Below are 20,755 nucleotides of genomic sequence, written 5' to 3'. Positions count from 1 at the left end.
AGTATCTAACATATGAAAGGAACTGACGCCATGGGGAATGGACACAATTCCTGCCTCTGGAGAGCTTACACACATGTGACTCATATCACAAGGAAGAAGGTCAAGGTACAATAAGGAAAGGACAAAGTGCTTTCTGGGTTTCAGTTTCCTTTTTTGCAAAACGTTAGCCTGGGGCCAGGTGATCTCTAGAGTCTCTTCCAATTCAGTCCTTCTGTGACTGTGGAAGTTAAAAGGACTGACCGTGGTAACCTTCTGAAAAAAGCGTCTGCTTTCTTGACAATAAATAGTCCTTCTGCTGAAATGTTTTCCTCATTGAGAAATAAACAAGAGTGAAAAACAACTTTCTCCCTGGGAAATATATGTGGATTAATCCTTTCCAAGGCTTTAACCAGTTAGCAAAGCAGATGTGCAATGCTCAAAATCATCCCCTCTAGCCTGAAATTTGAGAAAAGTCCCCAAATCCAAACACATTGTGCATTTCAGTATCCTTGTATTTCTATCATCCCAGGTCAAAAATGAGACAGCCAGCTGGAGGGGAGGAAGGGAACTGATCCAGAAACTGCTCATTTATAAGGTTTTCAAATAGCAACAAAAATAACAGCAAAACATTTTAATTCTTGCTTAACATAAAGTGTCTGTTAGTAAATGGCTTAATGCTATTCTTAAAAATTAAATACCATTCACTCTTTCCACAGTTCATTGTTCCAGTTTCTACAGCCAAAATCTCCTCTGTAATTTTGAAGGTTTAGGAAAACAAGAATAGATAAAACACCCTTGGTGTTCTTGGGTGGGGTAAGATAGAGAAGGTCAGGGAGAATGAAAGGGGAGTGCTGAAGATGAAGACACTAAGGGCTCCTTCGCTAACCAAAGAAGGTTGTTACTTACAGCTAGAGAAATTTATGTAGGAAAAGAACCTTGAAACATGGCAAACCCAAGGATGATCATTTCTTCGCACTATGACAATGCCCTGTCCTGGTAAAGCAGGGGTGGAAAGCACTTTAACAACTCACTATTATTTAAGAGAGTATGACTTTGATTTGCTAAACTTTAAGATCATACAAGGCAAGAAAGAAAAGATTAGGACCAACCTTATGTTGTGTTTGTGACAATGTATATATTATTATTATTCCAGCCACATTAGCCAATTCTTGTTATCCACATTATTAACTCCCCTAGATAAACTTGGTTCCAGTCACCTTAGAGAATTACGCCATATGGTAAAAATATACAGCAAATTACTTAGCATAGTGCCTGGCATGCTGGCAGAGTGACTAGTTAACTGACAATAACAGAATAAGGATACTTTGGATGCCATGCAGGTAAATAGTGCAGGAAGACGCTTAACAACAATAACAGTAACTAGTAGAGTATGTTATACTTTCTTCCCAAGTTCTTTCATACACAAATATGATCACATTTCATCTGTTGTAAAGTAAACAGTAAACAGTAAGTAAACAGTATATTATTACCCCTATTTTACATGTGAGAAAACAAAGCCCAGAAGAATAAAACAACTGTCCCAACCACTCAGCAAATAGAAAACACGGCCCTAGAATTCAAGCCCTTCAATTCCTACTCTGGGGCCTCTTTTCATTGCCCCTACAATGTGGATGAACAGTGACATTAAAAAAAAGTGAAATGAAGAGCCAAAAGCCTAGTGTGGAAATTATCAGTCCAGATCATCATTTCACCCCCTTCAATAAAACCACTTAAAACCACTCTGAGAACTCCTTTATTCTGCCTTCCTCTATTGCACCTGAGTTCTTAATCTGACTGCTAACATTTTGCATTTGTGATATTTCTTTTAAATGTTTTCAAGTTGCTTTTCATTTAATTAGAGTAAATATTTCTCAGAGCAGGAATCTTGATCTTCTTTCAGATGTGCTCCTGGTATCTGGTACATGACTATTTACTTCATATCTTCTAGGAAATCTGGTTGAATTTTTGCCCATGATGTGCTTTATTTTTAGGCTCTGCCTGTAGATGTTCTGGAAACTTCTGATTTTACGTTTTGAGTCACCACATAATCATAATAAACCCTGTCCTCAGGGAGAACAAGCATCTCTGATGTGGGGGCTTGCTGAACCCTTTTCAGGATTGCTCATTCACCTTTGTTGTGTCCACCTGCCACCCAACTCTCACCTGTGTCTCCAAGAAGCTGCAGCATGTGACCACACCCTGGTAAAACCATCTTGGCAGATGGTCTAACCTGAGGGTAACTGTCGGATTTCAAATATGTGAGTTAGGGGGATGTCTACCCCAAGCATGTGAAGACTTCCCCCAGCAGAATGGGTTACTGACTCACTTAGAACTTGGTCAGATGTCAAAGATGCCTCGGTCATCCCCCATATCCCAGGCCACTGTCAGTCATCCTGACTTTTGTCACTGGACTTCGATCAGTCTGAAAGAGTGAGTCTGACAACTCTGCCTCACTTAAATCCAATTTGCATGCAAGTCATCTCTAGGAAATAAGTATAAAATGTCTAAATCTAGAGATACCTCTAATTCCAAATGTTCAAACTATTTGTGCCCAATCTATGATAAAGCCTTCTAAGCTCATTAAAGATTAAAATTTTAGAATGCGAACCCACTATGGTCATCCAGCATCTTCTAATGGGATTTTTAACAAGATAAAGGGTGTATGCAACCACACACACTTGGGCACTTTCATACCCTTCTCAGCTTTGTCACTCAGAGAGTTAAAGCTCTTAACAGCCTCTAGGGAAACCATGTTAAAACAGCTCAATTAACTTGAACTGCTACAAGCTCAATAACTCACCTACCTAATGAAGCCATACAGGGAAAATTGGACTTATTTTAATAAGAATTTTTTTTAGGAGAGACAAGAAATAAAGGTCAAATAGCATTTCTGGATTCCATCTTTCCCCTTCCTTCTTATTCTGAAGTAGTTAACACCAAGGAGACAATATATTGTAGTCTTCTTTATAAAACCAAGGAAGCAATCAATCATAATACCATATCCAAGGACAAATTATTTCTCTATGACCCATCCCCAAGCCAAGTACCTCCCCTGATCTATTTCTAATGGTTTTATTATGCAAATCTGAATGGATTTCAATTCCAAACATTCCTCCTACAATCAGCTCCCAAAACAGGGTCTCAATCATATACAATCCTGAGGTATATGTAGGCTGTCTTTCTTTTCCTCTCCCCCTTCAGATATACTACAATCTACCACAAGTTCTCTCCCTCCACTACCTTCCTTTCTAGTTCCAGAACCACAATTCCTTCTTACTCTAAAATACAGCACACTGCTTTCAGAACACTCACATCCAACAGGAAATGGTCTGCCCTCTTCTCAGTATTATTAGATTATGAAAGAATGGAAGAAAGGGATTTCAGAGGAAAGAAACATGGTCCATCCTATCCTCAACCTCAGAAGGTCACCAGGGAAATCCAAATCTTTTCCATCTTATGCTGTGGCAGAAGTCTAAGCATCACAGATTCATATACATTTCATTAAGACCTTTCCTGACAGTCCATATTTTCAGATCTTGATAGATTCTCAGGATGAGGAAAAAGCTGGAGAACAATCCTGGAAGGTGCCAAGCCCTATCTACGGTGGGGTCCAGGATGAGAATAGGGTCAGCCTCAAGGAATGGCTATGGCAGCAGCAAAGAGCAGTGTGTAGGGAAGGGCATAAGAGGGAGGGTGTTTGAAAAAGTAGGACCTAAAAGTTACTAAGTAAGAAAACTGATTTCCTATATCTCACTCTTGATGAGGAGGTAAGTATCAAAATAATCGTTACAAAACACTCTTACCTACAAAACAAAACCTGGCACACAGCAGGCATTTGGCAAATTCCATAGAACTAAACCTTGTTCAGATTAAGAAGAATGTCAGAGTAGTGAGAAACTTCCTCTAAGGTTCATAAAACTATAGAGTAGTTAAAGGAATACTCAGGCAATACTGAATTCCTCTCATGCCTGGTCAATAACTTGACCAGTGCAGCCACAGAGCAAGCCAGCAGCAGCCTCTTTCTTTTCTGTGGTATTCAAGATTCACAACTCATCCTCAAGAGCTATCAAAGCCCAAACTTGCCTTGCAGGGACTGTCTTATCAAGCCATTGCCCTCACTAATATAATGTTATCCAATTTCTAATGCGGGTGGCTCTAAAGCAAATGGACTGTTACCAGCACACCACTGACACATTTTTCAGAAGGAAAACAGCTGCTCACTGAATCTGTCACTTTTCCCCTTCTCAAGAACATATACAAAATAACATCCTCTGAAGACTTCTGTTCTTCACACTTGCCTCAATACCACTCAGAATAAAGGCCTCAGTCTTCAACTAAAGCATAGCTGACCAAGATAGGACCCTTTACTTACTTACTGTCAGTTTCACAGAGTAATGAGTATAATTCTACTTCTAAACCTGCCATATTTCCTGCCTTCTCTGGGAATTCTATTTCATCATAAATACAGACATAGAAGGTGACAGCTGAGGAAAATCATATAACATATTCTCCTCCATATACTCCCCCCTCCTGCCCTCTCCACCAGCTTTTGGCGACTACTTGGCCTAGGCCGATTAAAAAGAGAGAGAGAGAGCAAGCCAGGTTGCATGAGGACAGAACAATGGTTCTCGCATTCTGGAGGAGTATACTTATGGAGGATACAGAAATCTCTTTAAATCACTATTCTAATAAACACTAATTAGAGAATTAATGGTAGGTAATAGAGCCTAGATGGCAAAGCAAAGGATCACAATTGCCAAATTTTCCCAAAAACCTCTGCTACAAAACGACAGATTGGTGAAAAGAGCACTGTTAGCGGGCCTCAGAGGAAGAAACTACAACAGCAGCATGAGCATCAGGCACAATATGCATTACTGTGCATACTGCATATGCAATGCAATATATGCAATATATCAATGCATAGAAACAACAGGAGAACTGAATTTCTGGTCCCAAAGAAATTCCAGGGGACTCCTGCGCTAGCACTCCATGCAAGATCAGACACCATTGGCAGCTACTTAGCCTATTACTCAAGTTCAGATCACAGTTCCAGAGAAGAGAAGAGCAGTTGTGGTCTTGAGGGAGGAGTCCAACCTGGGTAAGTACCAGAGTGTAAACCAGGAAGATCCTGACCGGACTTCTCTCTACATCACATCACCTTGGAAACACCAAAAATTTACAGGCCCCCAGATTACGATATAGAAGCTCAGGCCAGCCATTCCCCCCACAGAAGTGAGCAAAGCCCAACACTAACATAAAGTCCAAACTAAAGAAATAGGTTGGAAAAATGAGCAAACAAGAGAACAAGAACTTGACCATAAAAAGCTTCTACGGTAACAGGGAAAATCAAGATACAAACTTAGAAGACAACAACTTGAAAGTATCTACATGCAAAGCCTCAAAGAAAATATGCAGACTGGACACAAGTCTAACAAGTATTCCTAGAGGGGCTAAAGAAAAATTTTTAAAAGAGAAAAAAAAGATTTTAAAAATCAAATGAGTGGTAGAGGAAAAACATGAAAAAGAAATGACAGTGATACAATAAAATTATGAAGAGAATTAACAACTCAGTAAAAGACACTCCCAAAAATATTGGAGAAGATAACTCCTTAAAAATCATAATTGGCCAAATAAAATAGTACAAAAATCTCCCTTAAGAAAATAACTGTAAAAATTAGAATTAGTTAAGTGGAAGCAAATGACTCCATGAGACATCAAGAAGCAATAAAACAAATCAAAAGAATAAAAAAAAAAAATAGAAGAAAATGTGAAATATCTTAACAGAAAAACAACTCACCTGGAAAATAGATTTGAGAAATAATTTAAAAATTATTGGGTTACCTGAAAGCCATGATCAAAAAAAGAGTCTAGACATCATATTTCAAGAAATTACATAGGAAAACTGCCCAGATAACTTAGAACCAGAGGACAAAGTAGAAACTGAAAGAATCCACTAGTTAACTCCTGAAAGAAATCCCCAAATAAAAACTCTCAGGAATATTATGGGCAAAATCCAGAGTTCCTAAATGAATGAGAAAATATTCAAAGCATCCAGAAAGAAATAATTCAAATATCACAGAACCACAGTCAGCATCACACAAGAAATTAGCAGTTACCACTAGAAAGGAGCAGAAGGCTTGAAATGTGATTTTCCAGATAGCAAAAGAGCTATGATTCCAATCAAGAATAACTTACCCAGTAAAAATGAGCAGAATACTATAGGAGGAAAAAAAATTTAATTTTTCTTTCATTAAACATTTAATGAAAGAGGAATTTCAAGCATTCCTGATAAAAAGACCAGAGCTGAACAGAATGACATTTTATAACAAGACTCAAGAGAAGCATAAAAAGGTAAACATGAGTGAAAAATCATAAGGGATTTAACAAAGTTAAACTGTTTACATTCCCATGTGGGAAGATGACACATATAACCTCTAAGAACATTATCATCATCAGGGCAGTCTGAAAGAGTCTACTTAAATGGAGGACATGGATATGAGAGAGTCGTCTTATGGTGGGATGATCTCAAAAAAAAAGAATGGAAAGGTAAGAAAGGAGGATGTACTTGGAGAAGGGGGAAACAAAGGCAGTGGAAAGTTCTCTAACATAACTGGTCACAAGGAAGAGGTTTTTTTGTTGTTGTTGTTTTTACAATGGAAAGGATGATTCCCTAGGGGCAAAAGGCAATAAGCAAACCTCACTCTCATCTGAACTGGTTCAAGGAGAGAAAATGCAATAGAGAAGTAAGAGGGGAAGGAGCTCAGAGAAAGGGAAAGGGGTGATAAGAGGAAAGGTTGATTAAAACAGACAGAGATCAGAAGCCAAATCCACTTTTAAGAAGGGGACAGGGTAAAGAAGGGAAGGATAGATAAAAGAGAATAGGATGGAGGGAAATACAATTAGTTACCATAACTTTGAATGTGAATAGGATGAACTCACTCATAGAACAAAAGACAGTAGAATGGATTAGAAACCAGAATCCAACAATATATTGTTTAAAAGTAACACACAAGTAACATAAAAAATAAAAATAAGGGCCTAGAGCAAAATCTATTATACTTCAGCTGAAGTAAAAAAGGCAGGGGTAGCAATCATGATCTTAGACAAAGCAAAAGAAAAAAATAGACTTAATTAAAAGAGAATTAATGGGAAAAATGGTGCTACTTTGGACAAGATGTTAATGAAGATATAGACTATAAGCTCTCTAAGAGCAGAGACTATTTCTTTTTTGTCTTTATATTCCTGGGCACCTAAGCTATGCATGTAACAGATGCTTTTAAAAATGCTTATTGAATGGAAGGACTTTAAATATTAACAATTTAAACGAAAAATAAAAGTAGAGGCTGTGTTGTATTCTTAACACAGTAACTATCAGTTTACCCAGAATCCAAATGATTGGGAAAATACAAATTGTCAGAACTTTTTTTCTCTATATTCTACTTCTAGGATGAAAATACTGAAAAATAGACATCTGATATGAGATTCTTCTTTAAAAAAGCAATTTTTGGGGAATTATCATAGATTCAGTGACAATTCAACTTGTTATCACAAATCTTAACATTTACAATAACTGATGTCCAAAATAATGATTACAATCTTGAAGGGCATTATAAATTACCAGTGATTAAACTATTTTCAGTATGGTTTTAGTATGAAGACTAATTGCCCAAAAACTAGTCATCCAAGTATGGCATAAATCAGGATAGGGCACCCTTTCAAAAGTACAATGCAGAGATTCTGATCCCTTTTCTATCTGGTATGAATAAATCTGAAAATTCTCTCCAATATCTATTTTTCTAACACACATTCCTTCTTCACGTGGTCTATGCTTCAGTCAAATTCACCATTTCCTGAACAAAGATATCTCTCCATTCCCTGCTTTTGTGACCTTGATCACAAACAACTCCCTACGCCTAAAATACCCTCCCCCCCCATACATCCACATTCTTGCCAATCAAAATGCTTATCATCTTTTAAGGCTTATCTAAATAAATGCTACCACCTCTTATGTGCAACCTTTCCTGACCCTTCTAGCTAGTAATGATCAAAGGATTCTGAACTTGAGGAAGCTTTAGAGATTCTCTAGTTATAGGATTATAGAATGAGAAATGGAAAAGACTTCAAATTGTATCTAGCTCAATGATATCAAAGCCAAAAAGAAATGGAGCCCATTAATCTGTGGCAGATAGGTGGCACAATGGATAGAGTATTGGGCCTGGAGTCAGGAAGACTTATCTTCCTGAGTTCAAATCCAGCCTCAAATACTTATTAGCTATGTTACCCTGTATAAGTCATTCAATCCTTTTTGCCTCAGTTTTCTCATCTGTAAAATGAACTACAGAAGGAAATTACAAATCATTCCAGTATCTTTGCCAAGAAAACCCCAAATGGGGCCCCGAAGAGTGTGACAAGACTAAAATTACTCAACAACAACAATATGCATGAAAGGTTCGCTATGGGCTGTATGTTGACTTGGTTTTAAAATGTGATCTTATCTGTTGTTTGTACTTTTACTAAGTATTACTCAATTACATTTTAATCTGGTTTGGGTTGCACTCAGGGCTTGATACTTCTGCTGTAGTCTACCCACTCAGTTTACATATGAAGCCCACACGTGACTTGTTTGTACAATGTTCCAAGAGCAGCAGATCTCAGTGGCAGAAATTCAACTCAAGTTCTCTACCAGGCTGCCTTTTTGTCTCTTTACTCTACCTGCCCAGCTAAAATACACTTCCTTTCCCCTATTCAAATCCTGGTTATGCTTTTAAGTCAGCCTCAATTCCACCTCCTTCAAGAACACTTTCCCAACTATTCCAACTGTAATGTTAACAAAATACGAAGATTTTCCACCCATTAATAGGCCTAGCACATGGAGCCTGTGATCACATGGAACCTGTGGTCACATGGAGCTCAGACTGGGAGCTTATGCAAGGAGGGGAGGGAAGGAAGGAGGGAAGAGGGGAGGGGGGGGGGGAGAGAGAGAGAGAGAGAGCAGAGAGAGAGAGAGCAGAGAGAGAGAGAGAGAGAGAGAGAGAGAGAGAGAGCGAGCAGAGAGAGAGTACAGAGAAAGAACATGAGCAGAGAGTGAAAGGCAAAGCAGAGAGAAAGAAGCAAGCTGTGAGTGGGTAGAGAAAGAAATTTGTCTACAGGAACTTGTTTTTATGGGGAGGCCTGACAGAAATAAGGTTTAAGATGTTGGTCCTCCCTGGATTAGTGATTAGTACCCTGTTAAATCTTACCTCCTGGTATTCTAATGATGTCCCAAATAAATATTTTGGTTTTGTCTTTGAGGAAGTGAGTTTATTATGTTTTGTGAATTTACCCTGAAAATACTCATGCATATTCATAGTGGCCACTATGGGTATCACATTGGCGCTACACCTACCAATAAATTTTCTAAACTATAAGCCAGTCCTTGATCATACCATGAACAGCATCATTTTATTGTCCTCTCTCTTTCATATGTTTTTATGCATTCCTTGAAGGCCATATGTCTTCTGCTAGTCCTTTTGTACCCATTACCTACCCTATCCCAACAGCATCAAGCCCATTACTCCAACTTCAAATACTTTTAAAAATCTGTAATTTTATCCAGGTGGATGCTTCCATCACCAATGAAGATGATAACTCCTTTATTGTTTAGTAAACAATTTCATGAGTAGAAGTGTCCAATCCTTTCATCTTAGTAATTTAGTAATAAGGAAATAGACTTGAAGAGGTGAAACAACTAATTAGAAGAGCCAGGGCTCAAATTCAGGTCTTCTGATTCTCAAACACAGTACCCTTTCCGGTATATAACAGTATATTCTTCATCTTCTAGATTCTTATATCCCTTTGTTTATAATACAGGCACTCCTGTATATTTTTTATTCACCCTCTATAAAACTAAGCTAAGCGAGGATAAGGGCCAAGTTTTACCTGTCTTTTTCCTCTGTACTCCTACCCCTACCTAATGTTTACAAAGAGCCTTGCATATGGCAGGCATTCAATAAATGCTGATGCTGTAAAAATGCTGGGGATAAAAGAGGGTACCAGTTTTGGACTGACTTCCAACTCAGAGCAAACACTAGCAACCAGTCAATATGATATAGTTTGCCCACTATGGGCATGTATAAAAATAGATATATACAGATATCATACAGATATGCTATATATCATATGTGACTGAGATTTATAGATATAGATAAATAAAACAAATCCCAGTTAATCAAAACATCCTTTTTTCTGATCATTATCAATAAAAAGGAATTACTGGAAGGGATCAATTCAGCTAACTTGGAACATCCTTGTTAATGGTTCACTTTCACAAATAACTGTAATTAAGAACCCTATGACTTTTATTTATTTATTTATTTAAGTTTTCAACATTCATTTCCACAAAATTTTGAGTTCCAAATTTTCTCCCCATTTCTCCCCTCCCCTCCCCCCAAAACACTAAGCATTCTAATTACCCCTATCACCAATTTGCCCTCCCTTCTAACATCCCTCCCTTCCCTTATTCCCATCTTCTCTTTTGTCCTGTAGGGCAAGATAAATTTCTATACCCCATTACCTGTATTTCTTATTTCCTAGTTGTATGCAAGAACAATACTCAACAGTTGATCCTAAAACTTTGAGTTCCAACTTTTCTTCCTCTCTCCCTCCCCACCCATCCCCTTTGGGAAGGCAAGCAATTCAATATAGGCCATATCTGTATAGTTTTGCAAAAGACTTCCATAATAGTTATGTTGTACAAGACTAACCTATATTTCCCTCCATCCTATCCTGCCCCTCCTTTCTTCTATTCTCTCTTTTGACCCCGTCCTTCCCCAAGAGTGTTGACTTGTAATTGCTCCCTCCTCCCACTGCCCTCTCTTCCATCATCCCCCCCATCCTGCTTATCCCCTTCTCCCCTACTTTACTGTATTATAAGATAGGTTTTCATACCAATATGAGTGTGCATTTTATTCCTTCCTTTAGCTGAATGTGATGAGTAAGCTTCATGTTTTTTCTCTCACCTCCCACCTTGTTCCCTCCACTGAAAAGTCTTTAACTTGCCTCTTTTATGGGAGATAATTTGCCCCATTCCATTTCTCCCTTTCTCCTTCCAATATATTTCTGTCACCCCTTAATTTCATTTTTTAAAGATATGATCCCATCCTATTCAACTTACCCTATGCTGTGTGTGTGTGTGTATGTGTGTGTGTGTGTGTGTGTAATCCCACCAACTACCCAGATACTGAAAAAAGTTTCAAGAGTTACAAATATTGTCTTTCCATGTAGGAATGTAAACAGTTCAACTTTAGTAAGTCCCTTATGATTTCTCTTTGCTGTTTACCTTTTCATGATTCACTTGATTCTTGTGTTTGAAAGTCAAATTTTCTTTTCAGCTCTGGTCTTTTCATCATGAATGCTTGAAAGTCCTCTATTTCATTGAAAGACCATTTTTTTCCCTGAAGTATTATACTCAGTTTTGCTGGGTAGGTGATTATTGGTCTTAGTTCTAGTTCCTTTGACTTCTGGAATATCATATTCCAAGACCTTTGATCCCTTAATGTAGAAGCTGCTAGATCTTGTGTCATCCTGATTGTATTTCCATAATACTTGAATTGTTTCTTTCTAGCTGCTTGCAATATTTTCTCCTTGACCACAATGTTCCTAGGAGTTTCTCTTTCTGGATCTCTTTCAGGAGGTGATTGGTGGATTCTTTCAATATTTATTTTGTCCTCTGGTTCTAGAATATCAGGGCAGTTTTCCTTGATAATTTCATGAAAGATGATATCTAGGCTCTTTTTTTCATTGTGGCTTTCAGGTAGTCCCAAAATTTTTAAATTGTCTCTCCTGGATCTGTTTTCCAGGTCAGTTGTTTTTCCAATGAGATATTTCACATTATCTTCCACTTTTTCATTCTTTTGGCTTTGTTTTGTGATTTCTTGGTTTCTCATAAAGTCATTAGCCTCCATCTGTGCCATTCTAATTTTTAAAGAACTATTTTCTTCAGTGAGCTTTTGAACCTCCTTTTCCATTTGGCTAATTCTGCTTTTGAAAGCATTCTTCTCCTCACTGGCTTTTTGAATCTCTTTTGCCAACTGAGTTAGCCTATTTTTAAAGGTGTTATTTTCTTTAGCATTTTTTTGGGTCTCCTTTAGCAAGGTGTTGACCTGCTTTTCTTGCATCTCTCTCATTTCTCTTCCCAGTTTTTCCTCCACCTTTCTTACTTGACTTTCAAAATCCTTTGTGAGCTCTTCCATGGCCTGAGCCCACTGAATATTTATTTTGGATGTTTGGGATACAGAAGCCTTGATTTTTATGTATTTCCCTGATGGTAAGCATTGTTCTTCCTCATCTGAAAGGATGGGAGAAGATATCTGTTCACCACGAAAGTAAGCTTCTATAGTCTTATTTTTTTTCCCTTTTTTGGGCATTTTCCCAACCAGTTACTTGACTTTTGGGTCCTTTGTTAAGAGGAGGGTATATGCTGGGAATCTGTAAGATCTCAGTTCCTCCAAGGTGGCACAATCAAGCATGTACACTGGTCTGGGAACAGGATTTTGTGCCCAGAAGCTTAGCGGTTTCCTCTCCACAACCACCTGGCCTCCAGTTCCACCAAGCCAGCACTGGGGGCTGAGATTCAGATAAGCTGTATGGGCAGGACCACCATTCAGTGTGAGATAAAGATAAGCTGCCTCAGGGCCTCTACACCGGGCTGAGGTAAGAATTGGCTAATCAGTGCCCCCAGGGGTTTTATGATCCAACAATGGATGCGGACTGCTGTAGAGGCTGCTGTGGGAACTGCCCAATGTGGCCTCTGTGGCCACTGCCTGAGGCAGGAGCTATGGGAAGGCCCTTCTCCCTTCCAGGCCAGCTGAAAAAACCCTGTCACTGACCTTTGGCGCCTGTGAGTTGAGGGATCTATGAACTGCTGACACTGGGACTGGAGATTCGCTACTCCTGCGACTGGAGATTCCACCCCTGAGGTGTCCTCCCAGAGCTGTGCACGGCTGGCATGGCCAAGCCTGGGCTGGGCTCCGCTCCACATCCGGTGCAACAGATGTTTCCCGTGGGCCTTTCAGGTCACCCTGGGCTGGAAATCTCCTCCACTCTGTTGTTCTCCACTTCTGCTGCTCCAGAATTTGTTGAGAGTCCCTCTCTACAGGTATTTTATGGGCTGTTTGGGGAGAGCCCGCATATGTGTGCCACCATCTTGGCTCCACCACCCCCCCCCCAATGACTTTTCAAAGTGCTACAGAACTCAGCATATATAATTCAAACATCTTACTCTAAATGATGCAGCAAAGTATGGTGGAAAGAGCAAAGTACTTATTAAGAGCCAGGAAAATCTGGATTCAAATCCTGATTCTGCTACTTCTTAACTGTGTGATCTTGGGTAAATCAGTAAAACTCTCAAGGCCTCAGTTTCCTTTTCTCTTAAGTGATAAAACTGGACTAGATCATCTCTAGGCATAGTCCATCTTTACAAATCTTATAATTTCTTGGAATTTTAGATTCTCAAGGTCCCCCTGTTTTAGAAAGATCCATTGGCCACAATTTATATTTTAATGTCACAGTCCATACTTCCATGTTCATCCCTGTCTCCACCTTCCAATTCTTTACACTGTACCAATAACCTATATCCCCTAGAGAGGTACTTGGCACAAGCCTCGAATACCAATGCCAATGTTCATAAATTTCCATCCCTCTAGATGGTGGCAGAAAGAAACTGGCCCTACAGTAACTACTGTGGTTATGATGTCTCAGAGCACAACTGCAATTCATGGAAGCATTTTGTAAGGAGTGTGTTCCATTGGGGAGGAGAAACATAAAAAAGGAGAACCTGGGCTATAAATAGTTTATTCCTGCAATTCCTGATGTTAGTTGAATCATACTTTAATGCAGAAATCCATGAAAGCACCACTTTGGAGATGACATTTGTTACCACTTCATAATTCTTTTCAAAAGGGTCTTCCATCAGAGAGACACCTAGCTACAAATTATAGCTAAGAAAACAAAACTCCCAGACATAGACTTATTAACAGGCCACAAGGAAAGCCACCAGGACTCAGGCAAGTGTGAAACAGTTGTTGCATCAGTTGTCAATATATCTAGTCTTAACTCCCTAATTTTACAGGAAAGGAAACTAAGGCACAAAGAGGTGATGTACCATCCCAAGAGCTACATAGCCAGTTAGGGTCAGAACTGAGATCAAACTTCACATTTTTTGACTGTGAAGACAGTGTTCCTCATTGCATTATGCAATAGGGTGGATTTTTCATGCACACTGAAGAGGTAGTCAAAAATCAAGCTGTTTCACTGCCAATCTTCCTTCATTCAATTGAAAGTGTATTTGTTTTTAAAACTCAGATTCAACCAAACCATTTCAACAAGCACTTACTAAGTTCTACTATGTGTGTAAGGCACTGTGTTAAATAGATACTGGATATAAAGACAAAATGAAAAAGTTTCTGCTATCAAGGATGCTATGTTCTCCATCCTATTTTCTCCAGTTCCTAGGATGATCTTACCTTCATGTTCCTTTTCTGTGGTTCCCACTTTCTTGATTTTCTTGGGAGATTTCATGAAGAGAGGGAAGATGGTTCGCAAACCTAAGATGTCAACAAACTTATGGCAGTTGTCAGTACCCTCAGGTCCAATCATAGCATGATCCAATACCTTCAGGGCACTACTTCGAGAAATCTTCTTTTCCCTAGAGAAAGAAAGGGTTTCCGTAAAGCAAAAAAATAATAATAATAATCATGACAAGACCATGTAAAAATGCCCAAAGGAAGGCCACTCAACAGCATTTACTTCATACTCTATTCAAAGGAAGAGCTGCCTAAACAAGGTTCACAGAAAGCTTCCACAAATCATTTGGTCTTTCAGTGACCCAGAGGAGGTGACTGAAAGAATGTTACCATCTCTGAGTGACTAAGTTGAGAGCCAGTCAACAGGCAAAGGTATATGTGGGCCGCAACACAATGTTAACAAGTAATTATGCAAGAGAAGCAAAGAAAAGAATGTCAGAGACCTGGAAAACAAGAGAAGGTAAGCCAGTGATGTGGACTAAAGGAGGAGTAACTGAGAGACAACATGGATACTCCACAGTACCCACACAATGTCAAGAGATAGAGAACAAGCACCCTAGATGAGTGAATGGATCCATAGGAAGAACTGCACAGCTTAAGAAGGTGCGGTTAGTACACTACTGTAGCAAGTACAGAGATCACCAATCCATCCAAGTACTAAAGCATACAATTAAATGTTAAAGGTGTAGTACTACCTCACTCTAGGAACTGGGAACAGTCATAGAGAATATTCCGTTAAAGAAGTAAAAATTTACCTTTAGAATGCAGTCTCTTGTAACAATATTGGTATAGCATGTTACAGTTTCAACACATGAGGGCACATCCCATCTAAGTAAATCAACCTTTACAACTCTTTCTTCAATATGGATTGATTAAAATAATCTACAAAATGATTGATCTAAAATGATCTACCTCATATCAGCCATGTCCAATTCTTTGTGACCCCATCTGGGTTTTTCTTGGCAAAGATACTGGAATGGTTCAAACAAGGTGAAGTGACTCATCCAGGGTCACACAGCTAATAAGTGTCTGAGGCCAAACTTTAACTCAAGAAGGTGAGTTTTCCTGATTCTAAACCCAGTACTCCATTCACAGCACCTAGCTCCCATAGAGAGCTATGTAACTAGTTCAGCATTTAACTTGACATGAACTGAAATACTATTATTCCCTCGGGTTATTACTATAAAGATAATCATGTGAATAGAAATTTTAAAATTGGTATAGTCTATCCCAATTGTCCTCATTGTTCTCCTGTATGGCCCGACCACTTGAAATGAATGCCTATCACAAAATTTTTTGTGTTTTTTGGATTACATGTTCACCATGCATTCAAACCATTCCATGAACAACATAAAATCATTATATGCATTAAAACAAAAACCACCCATCTGATAAAGTCTCTCATTGTTTGGCCTAGGTAAATTTACCAAAAGAAAACTTTAAAAGCAGATCCCTTTTCCAAGTGGGCAATATAAGGAACATTTAAAGGGACAGTAATTGTATATTGATCACCATTTAGGCAACCTTCAGAGAAGTGAACTCTGGAATTTTCATTAGCCTTAAGTTCAGGCTTTTAGTGATCAATAGCTGTTTGGCTGGGCTATCATGGGTTGACTTTATCTGAAATATTTATTCTACTGGAAGATAAGCTGTTTATCTTAGTCTCGTCTGGTTCATCAAGCTGTCTTTCATTCAGTTACCAATTCAGAAGCCAGCCTAAATGACTTGTGATGATTGGAGAAGTATCTCAGAGAAACATTTCACTGATGCCTGTTTTCCTTCCTATTATACTTTTAGAGGGGAAAAAAGTTCATTTATTTTTCTGACTGGTTTGTTCCAACCGAACCATGATCTCTGCAACAAACCACGACTTCTTTTTTTACATCCATTACCATGCCATTACCATGTCCCACAGCTGAGCAATATTCAAGAAATGCAGATAACCTGAGATCACCCTTATTTGATGCACAACACGTCTTTTAAAGTTTACAAATAAAAGGTGCCTTTCACTTTAAGATTCTGAAACACATCATTTCTCAGGCAGGACACCAAGAGTTCAGTTGGAACAAGACCACAGAGCTCTATAAACAGAACTGGAAAAATACCCGGGTTTCTGAGTCACTATACCAATGGGTTCCCCTTTCACTTGATTGGGAAATAAGATTGAATGGAAGGTTCATTATTAAGGAAAAGAGTTGCAAATTACTGGACCCTAAGTCATCTCCTCACCATGAAATCCTGATTCAGTAACTTTGCCTCACAGCTATCAGTCTCTCATTTGTGAAACGGCTAAGCCAGCCTCGAGGGCTGTTGGAAGGATTACTTTGTGTTTGTGGAGTGTTTTCCTGATTCCTAACTAACAGGTTCAAACTATTACAATCCATCCAGGAGAGAAGAGAGCTACTCAGCTTGGGAAGGGAGGTGGGGGAGTGGGAGGAGTAGAAAAGCAACATTTGTTGTTGGTGGAACAACAAACAGACCTGTATGCACAGCTTGGAGCACAGAATTGTAGACAGGCCCATCAGGAAAGATGACTCACTTCAAAGAGGTTTGGATTGCTATCTTCCTTGTGCACCTGAATCCTGGGGGATGGGAGACTAGAAAAGAAGGGGTCCCTGACTTATTTTTTAATGAAAACATGATAAAAAAAAGAAATATAGCAACCTGGCTTGCAGCTCATTCAAAACAAGACCCTATAAATAAAATCAAACAAAAACCACACAACCCAGCTAAACTTGTTAATGCTAACCTATGTGCTCTGACAGAATCACACAGTTCAAAACAATGGGAAAGATTTATTTTGTGTATAACATACCCATAAAGTGGGTTAAAATTAAAATTCATTTTTCCTCAATCAGAAAGAGTTTTTGCATGTTAACAAAAACAACATAATCACCTCAGAACAACAACAAAACCCCCATCAGCCTCAGAATGGAAGTGCTGAGTCCTCTTCTCCCCCTCTTGTTTTCAGTTAATATCTGAGACAGGTTCACTGCATTTCTGCTACACAAGCCAAAGATGCCTCTGTCCACATCCCTTGGGAACACAGTAGTCTCTTCTCTCTCTAACTGGAACAGGGTTTTACAGCAAAAGTAATAAGCCTCATGTCAACATTTTCAAGGAAACTGACAATGTAATTCTTCTGTTTTTTCCCCCCTTTGTTGCTTTAAAAAAACAAAAAAACCCACTACTTATTCTGCTCCAAGGACACATTATTTTTTTTAAAGTGCTTTAAGTTTTTAAGAATTGAGTGATGTAGGAGAATACACTTTAATTAAGCCCAGGATTTCTTAACTTTCTTTCTGTGGCAACCATCTTAAAGACCCATGCAACCGAAGTGTTGGATTTACACAGGAAGAGCTGAATTCAAATCCAGCTTCAGACACTTACTAGTTGTGGGATCTCGGGCTGGTCACTAACCACTTTCTTCCTTAGTTTCCTTCAATTGTAAAATGGGGATAATAATAGCACCAACTTCACAAGTTGGTTGTGAGATTCAAATGAAACATTTGTAAAGTACTTGGAATAGTGCTTGGCACAAAGAATGCACTTGGCAATGAGCCACATATCACTCAATCTCCTGCTGCACCTCAACTTTTTTTTTTTAGTCACTGTAATTGGCCACCAAGCTTCTGGAGAGCTTTTAAAAATTGCACAATCTTAATTTCTCCATACATGAATACTCTGCCCCAATCTTCCACCTGTAAAGGTATCAATCAGTCCTTTCCCACTGTGTGAACACATTCCCAGAGCTTTATCCAGTCTAACTCTTTGGACCTTTCTTTTCTTGCCCTAGGACTCTCAAATCTCCAAAGACAAAGAGCAATAACTGAGCTACCTTACACACATGAAAGAGTATTGCTTATATATAATATCAGTCACAGTATTGGGTACTTACTGAATATCCCTAAAATTAGATCTCTTTAGAAGGGAAAGTAATAATGCAGGTAGACAGTGTAAAAATTAGTTGCACAAAAATTACTTCAGAGCTTCAAAAAGGAGCAATTATCTTATTACTCCCCTACACATTTCACCAATACACATCTCAACCCCTCTATTCCTTAGAAAGTTGGCTTCGTGAGTTACTAAGCAAAAAGGGGCCCTGCCTTTGGTGGTAAGACTCTGAACTAAGCCAGTCATCTTCTGATGACACATATACAGTGTATCTTTGAATTGGTCATTTTTGAAAAACTACGTTTTTGTTGATGTCTTTTGTGCTTTTACATCACCATGATTTCCTCAGTATCCCTCCCCATCTCCATGCCAGAGAGCCATCTCACATAACAAACATTTTTAAAGACAGAAAAAAAAAGTAAATTTTAAAAACAGAAAAAAAAAAGAAGAAAATATGTACAATGTGCAACATTTGTGGACCTCCCCTTTGCCAGAGGGCTGGAGTGGGAGTCTTTCCATTTCTATTCTTTTGAGTAATGCTTATTCTTTATAGTTTTGAAATATTCACTTTTGACTTTTTGTGTGCTTGTTCTTTCCATTTACATTATGATAGTCTTTGTGTTTACTGTTTTCTTGACTGCTTACTCCACTCTGCATCAATTCAGTTAGATCTTTTCATGCTTCCCTGTATTTGTCAACACTTGTCATTTCTTACAGCACAATAACATTTCATTACATTCATGTACCACAATATGCTTAGCCTTTCCCCAATTGATGGGCATCTACTTTGTTTTCAATTGTTTCTTTGCTATCATAAAAAAGACTACTCGAAATGTTTGGTTATGTGGGGATTTTTTTTCTTATCAATGGTCTCCTCAGGAGACCTAATAACAGAATCTCTGGCATCAAAGGACATAAACATTTTAGTCATTTGATTTGCATAATTTCCAAATTGCTTTCCAAAATGGCTGTACTAATTCACAGTTCCACCATCAATGTACCAGTGTGTCTTATCTACCCACAACTATTCCAGCATCAGAATCCTATCTTTTGTCATCTCTGTCAATTTGCAGTTATGAGGTGAAACCTAAGGGTTTTTGTGATTTGCATTTCTTTCATTTTTAGTGACCTCGTGGATTCCTTCATATGATTGTTAATAGCTTGCAATTCTTTTTAGAACTTCTTGTCTGTATCTTGTGACCAGTAGAATGGCACCTATACGTAAAACCTTTCTAGCTTAGTAGGACCAGCCAGAGCTTGTACTTTGCTGTTACAGCTTTTGAAGGTCTAATATTTTCTCTGTGCCACTATAAGGCACCTGGAGATATTAATGGAGGCATAGAAAACTGTTGTATAAAAAACATGTATTTGCTGTGAAATACACAATTGGAGAAGAGGGCAGAGAAGAAAAGATGAGACTACTGGAGTGCTGGGGTGTATGCGTTTGTCTAGAATAACCCCAACTATGCAGAAAAAGAGGTCTCAGTGTGTTTTTCAAAATTAAATACTATCAAGGGGTTCAGACAAACTGTAAATTAAACACTCACCCTGTTTCTTGAACGAATGGATGAATGAACGAATGACTGCATAAGCATTTAGTAAGTATTGCCTATAAACAAAGCACTGCACTTTATGAACCAATATAGTACCTAAGATTCTCATTTCTAGTGTCTACCGCAACATCAGAACACACACAGATCCCAAGGAGATGTTTTCTATCCTTCTTTCAGTTGCTTACATTCCCGTGTAGCCTAGAATTATTCCTAGAGTCCCCAAGATATACTTGAAACCTTGAAAGGCTTGGGCATTGCTTCTCTTCAACCATACCCTTCCCCTTCTTCTTGCCTCTCTGACTTCCTTATACAAGAACTCTTTTTTCAATGATCCCTAATCTCGAGGATCCCATCCACATTTTTTTTTTTGCTGCACTAACATCATTTTAAAATATCACCTCAGCAAACCTTTGTGCTTTTCCTAGATCTCTTCATCTCTCCTTCTATCTTTCAAAACAAAACAAAACAAAAAGCTAGCTTTCATAGTATTGATCCTGTCAAGGATTCTGAAAGCCAGATACTCTAAGAGATGAATAAAAATAAGCAGTCAGACAACTAAAATAGCACTTAGGGGAGAGGGTAAGTTCAAAAATGGTAGTAGAGAGATAAAGGTCCTGCAAGGCAGAGAAAAGTGGTACCAACAACATAAAAAAGAAAAATCAATGAAAGGAAAAATAATAACATAAAACTTATGTATATAAAGTTATAGGAAACAAATTCCTAAACTACAAAGTAGAAATATTCTTCCTTTCCTTAAATATGAGTGCC

General features: G+C 38.5%; 1 protein-coding gene across 7 annotated transcripts in view; it reads right to left on the bottom strand.

The window, feature by feature from the left end:
- The window catches only part of CTNNBL1 (catenin beta like 1), a 229,841-nt gene that overhangs the window by 75,429 nt on the left and 133,657 nt on the right, over nt 1-20,755 (bottom strand). For all 7 annotated transcript variants that reach the window (XM_072631545.1, XM_072631544.1, XM_072631550.1 and 4 more), the window contains one exon: nt 14,481-14,662. In XM_072631545.1, coding sequence (XP_072487646.1) covers nt 14,481-14,662 — 182 coding nt within the window. The remainder of the gene's footprint in view (nt 1-14,480; nt 14,663-20,755) is intronic.

Source organism: Notamacropus eugenii, chromosome 1 (genome assembly GCF_028372415.1).
Source record: "Notamacropus eugenii isolate mMacEug1 chromosome 1, mMacEug1.pri_v2, whole genome shotgun sequence".
NCBI lineage: Eukaryota > Metazoa > Chordata > Mammalia > Diprotodontia > Macropodidae > Notamacropus > Notamacropus eugenii.
The sequence above is the reverse complement of the archived record's forward strand: the minus strand, read 5'-3'. Positions and strand labels throughout refer to the sequence as shown.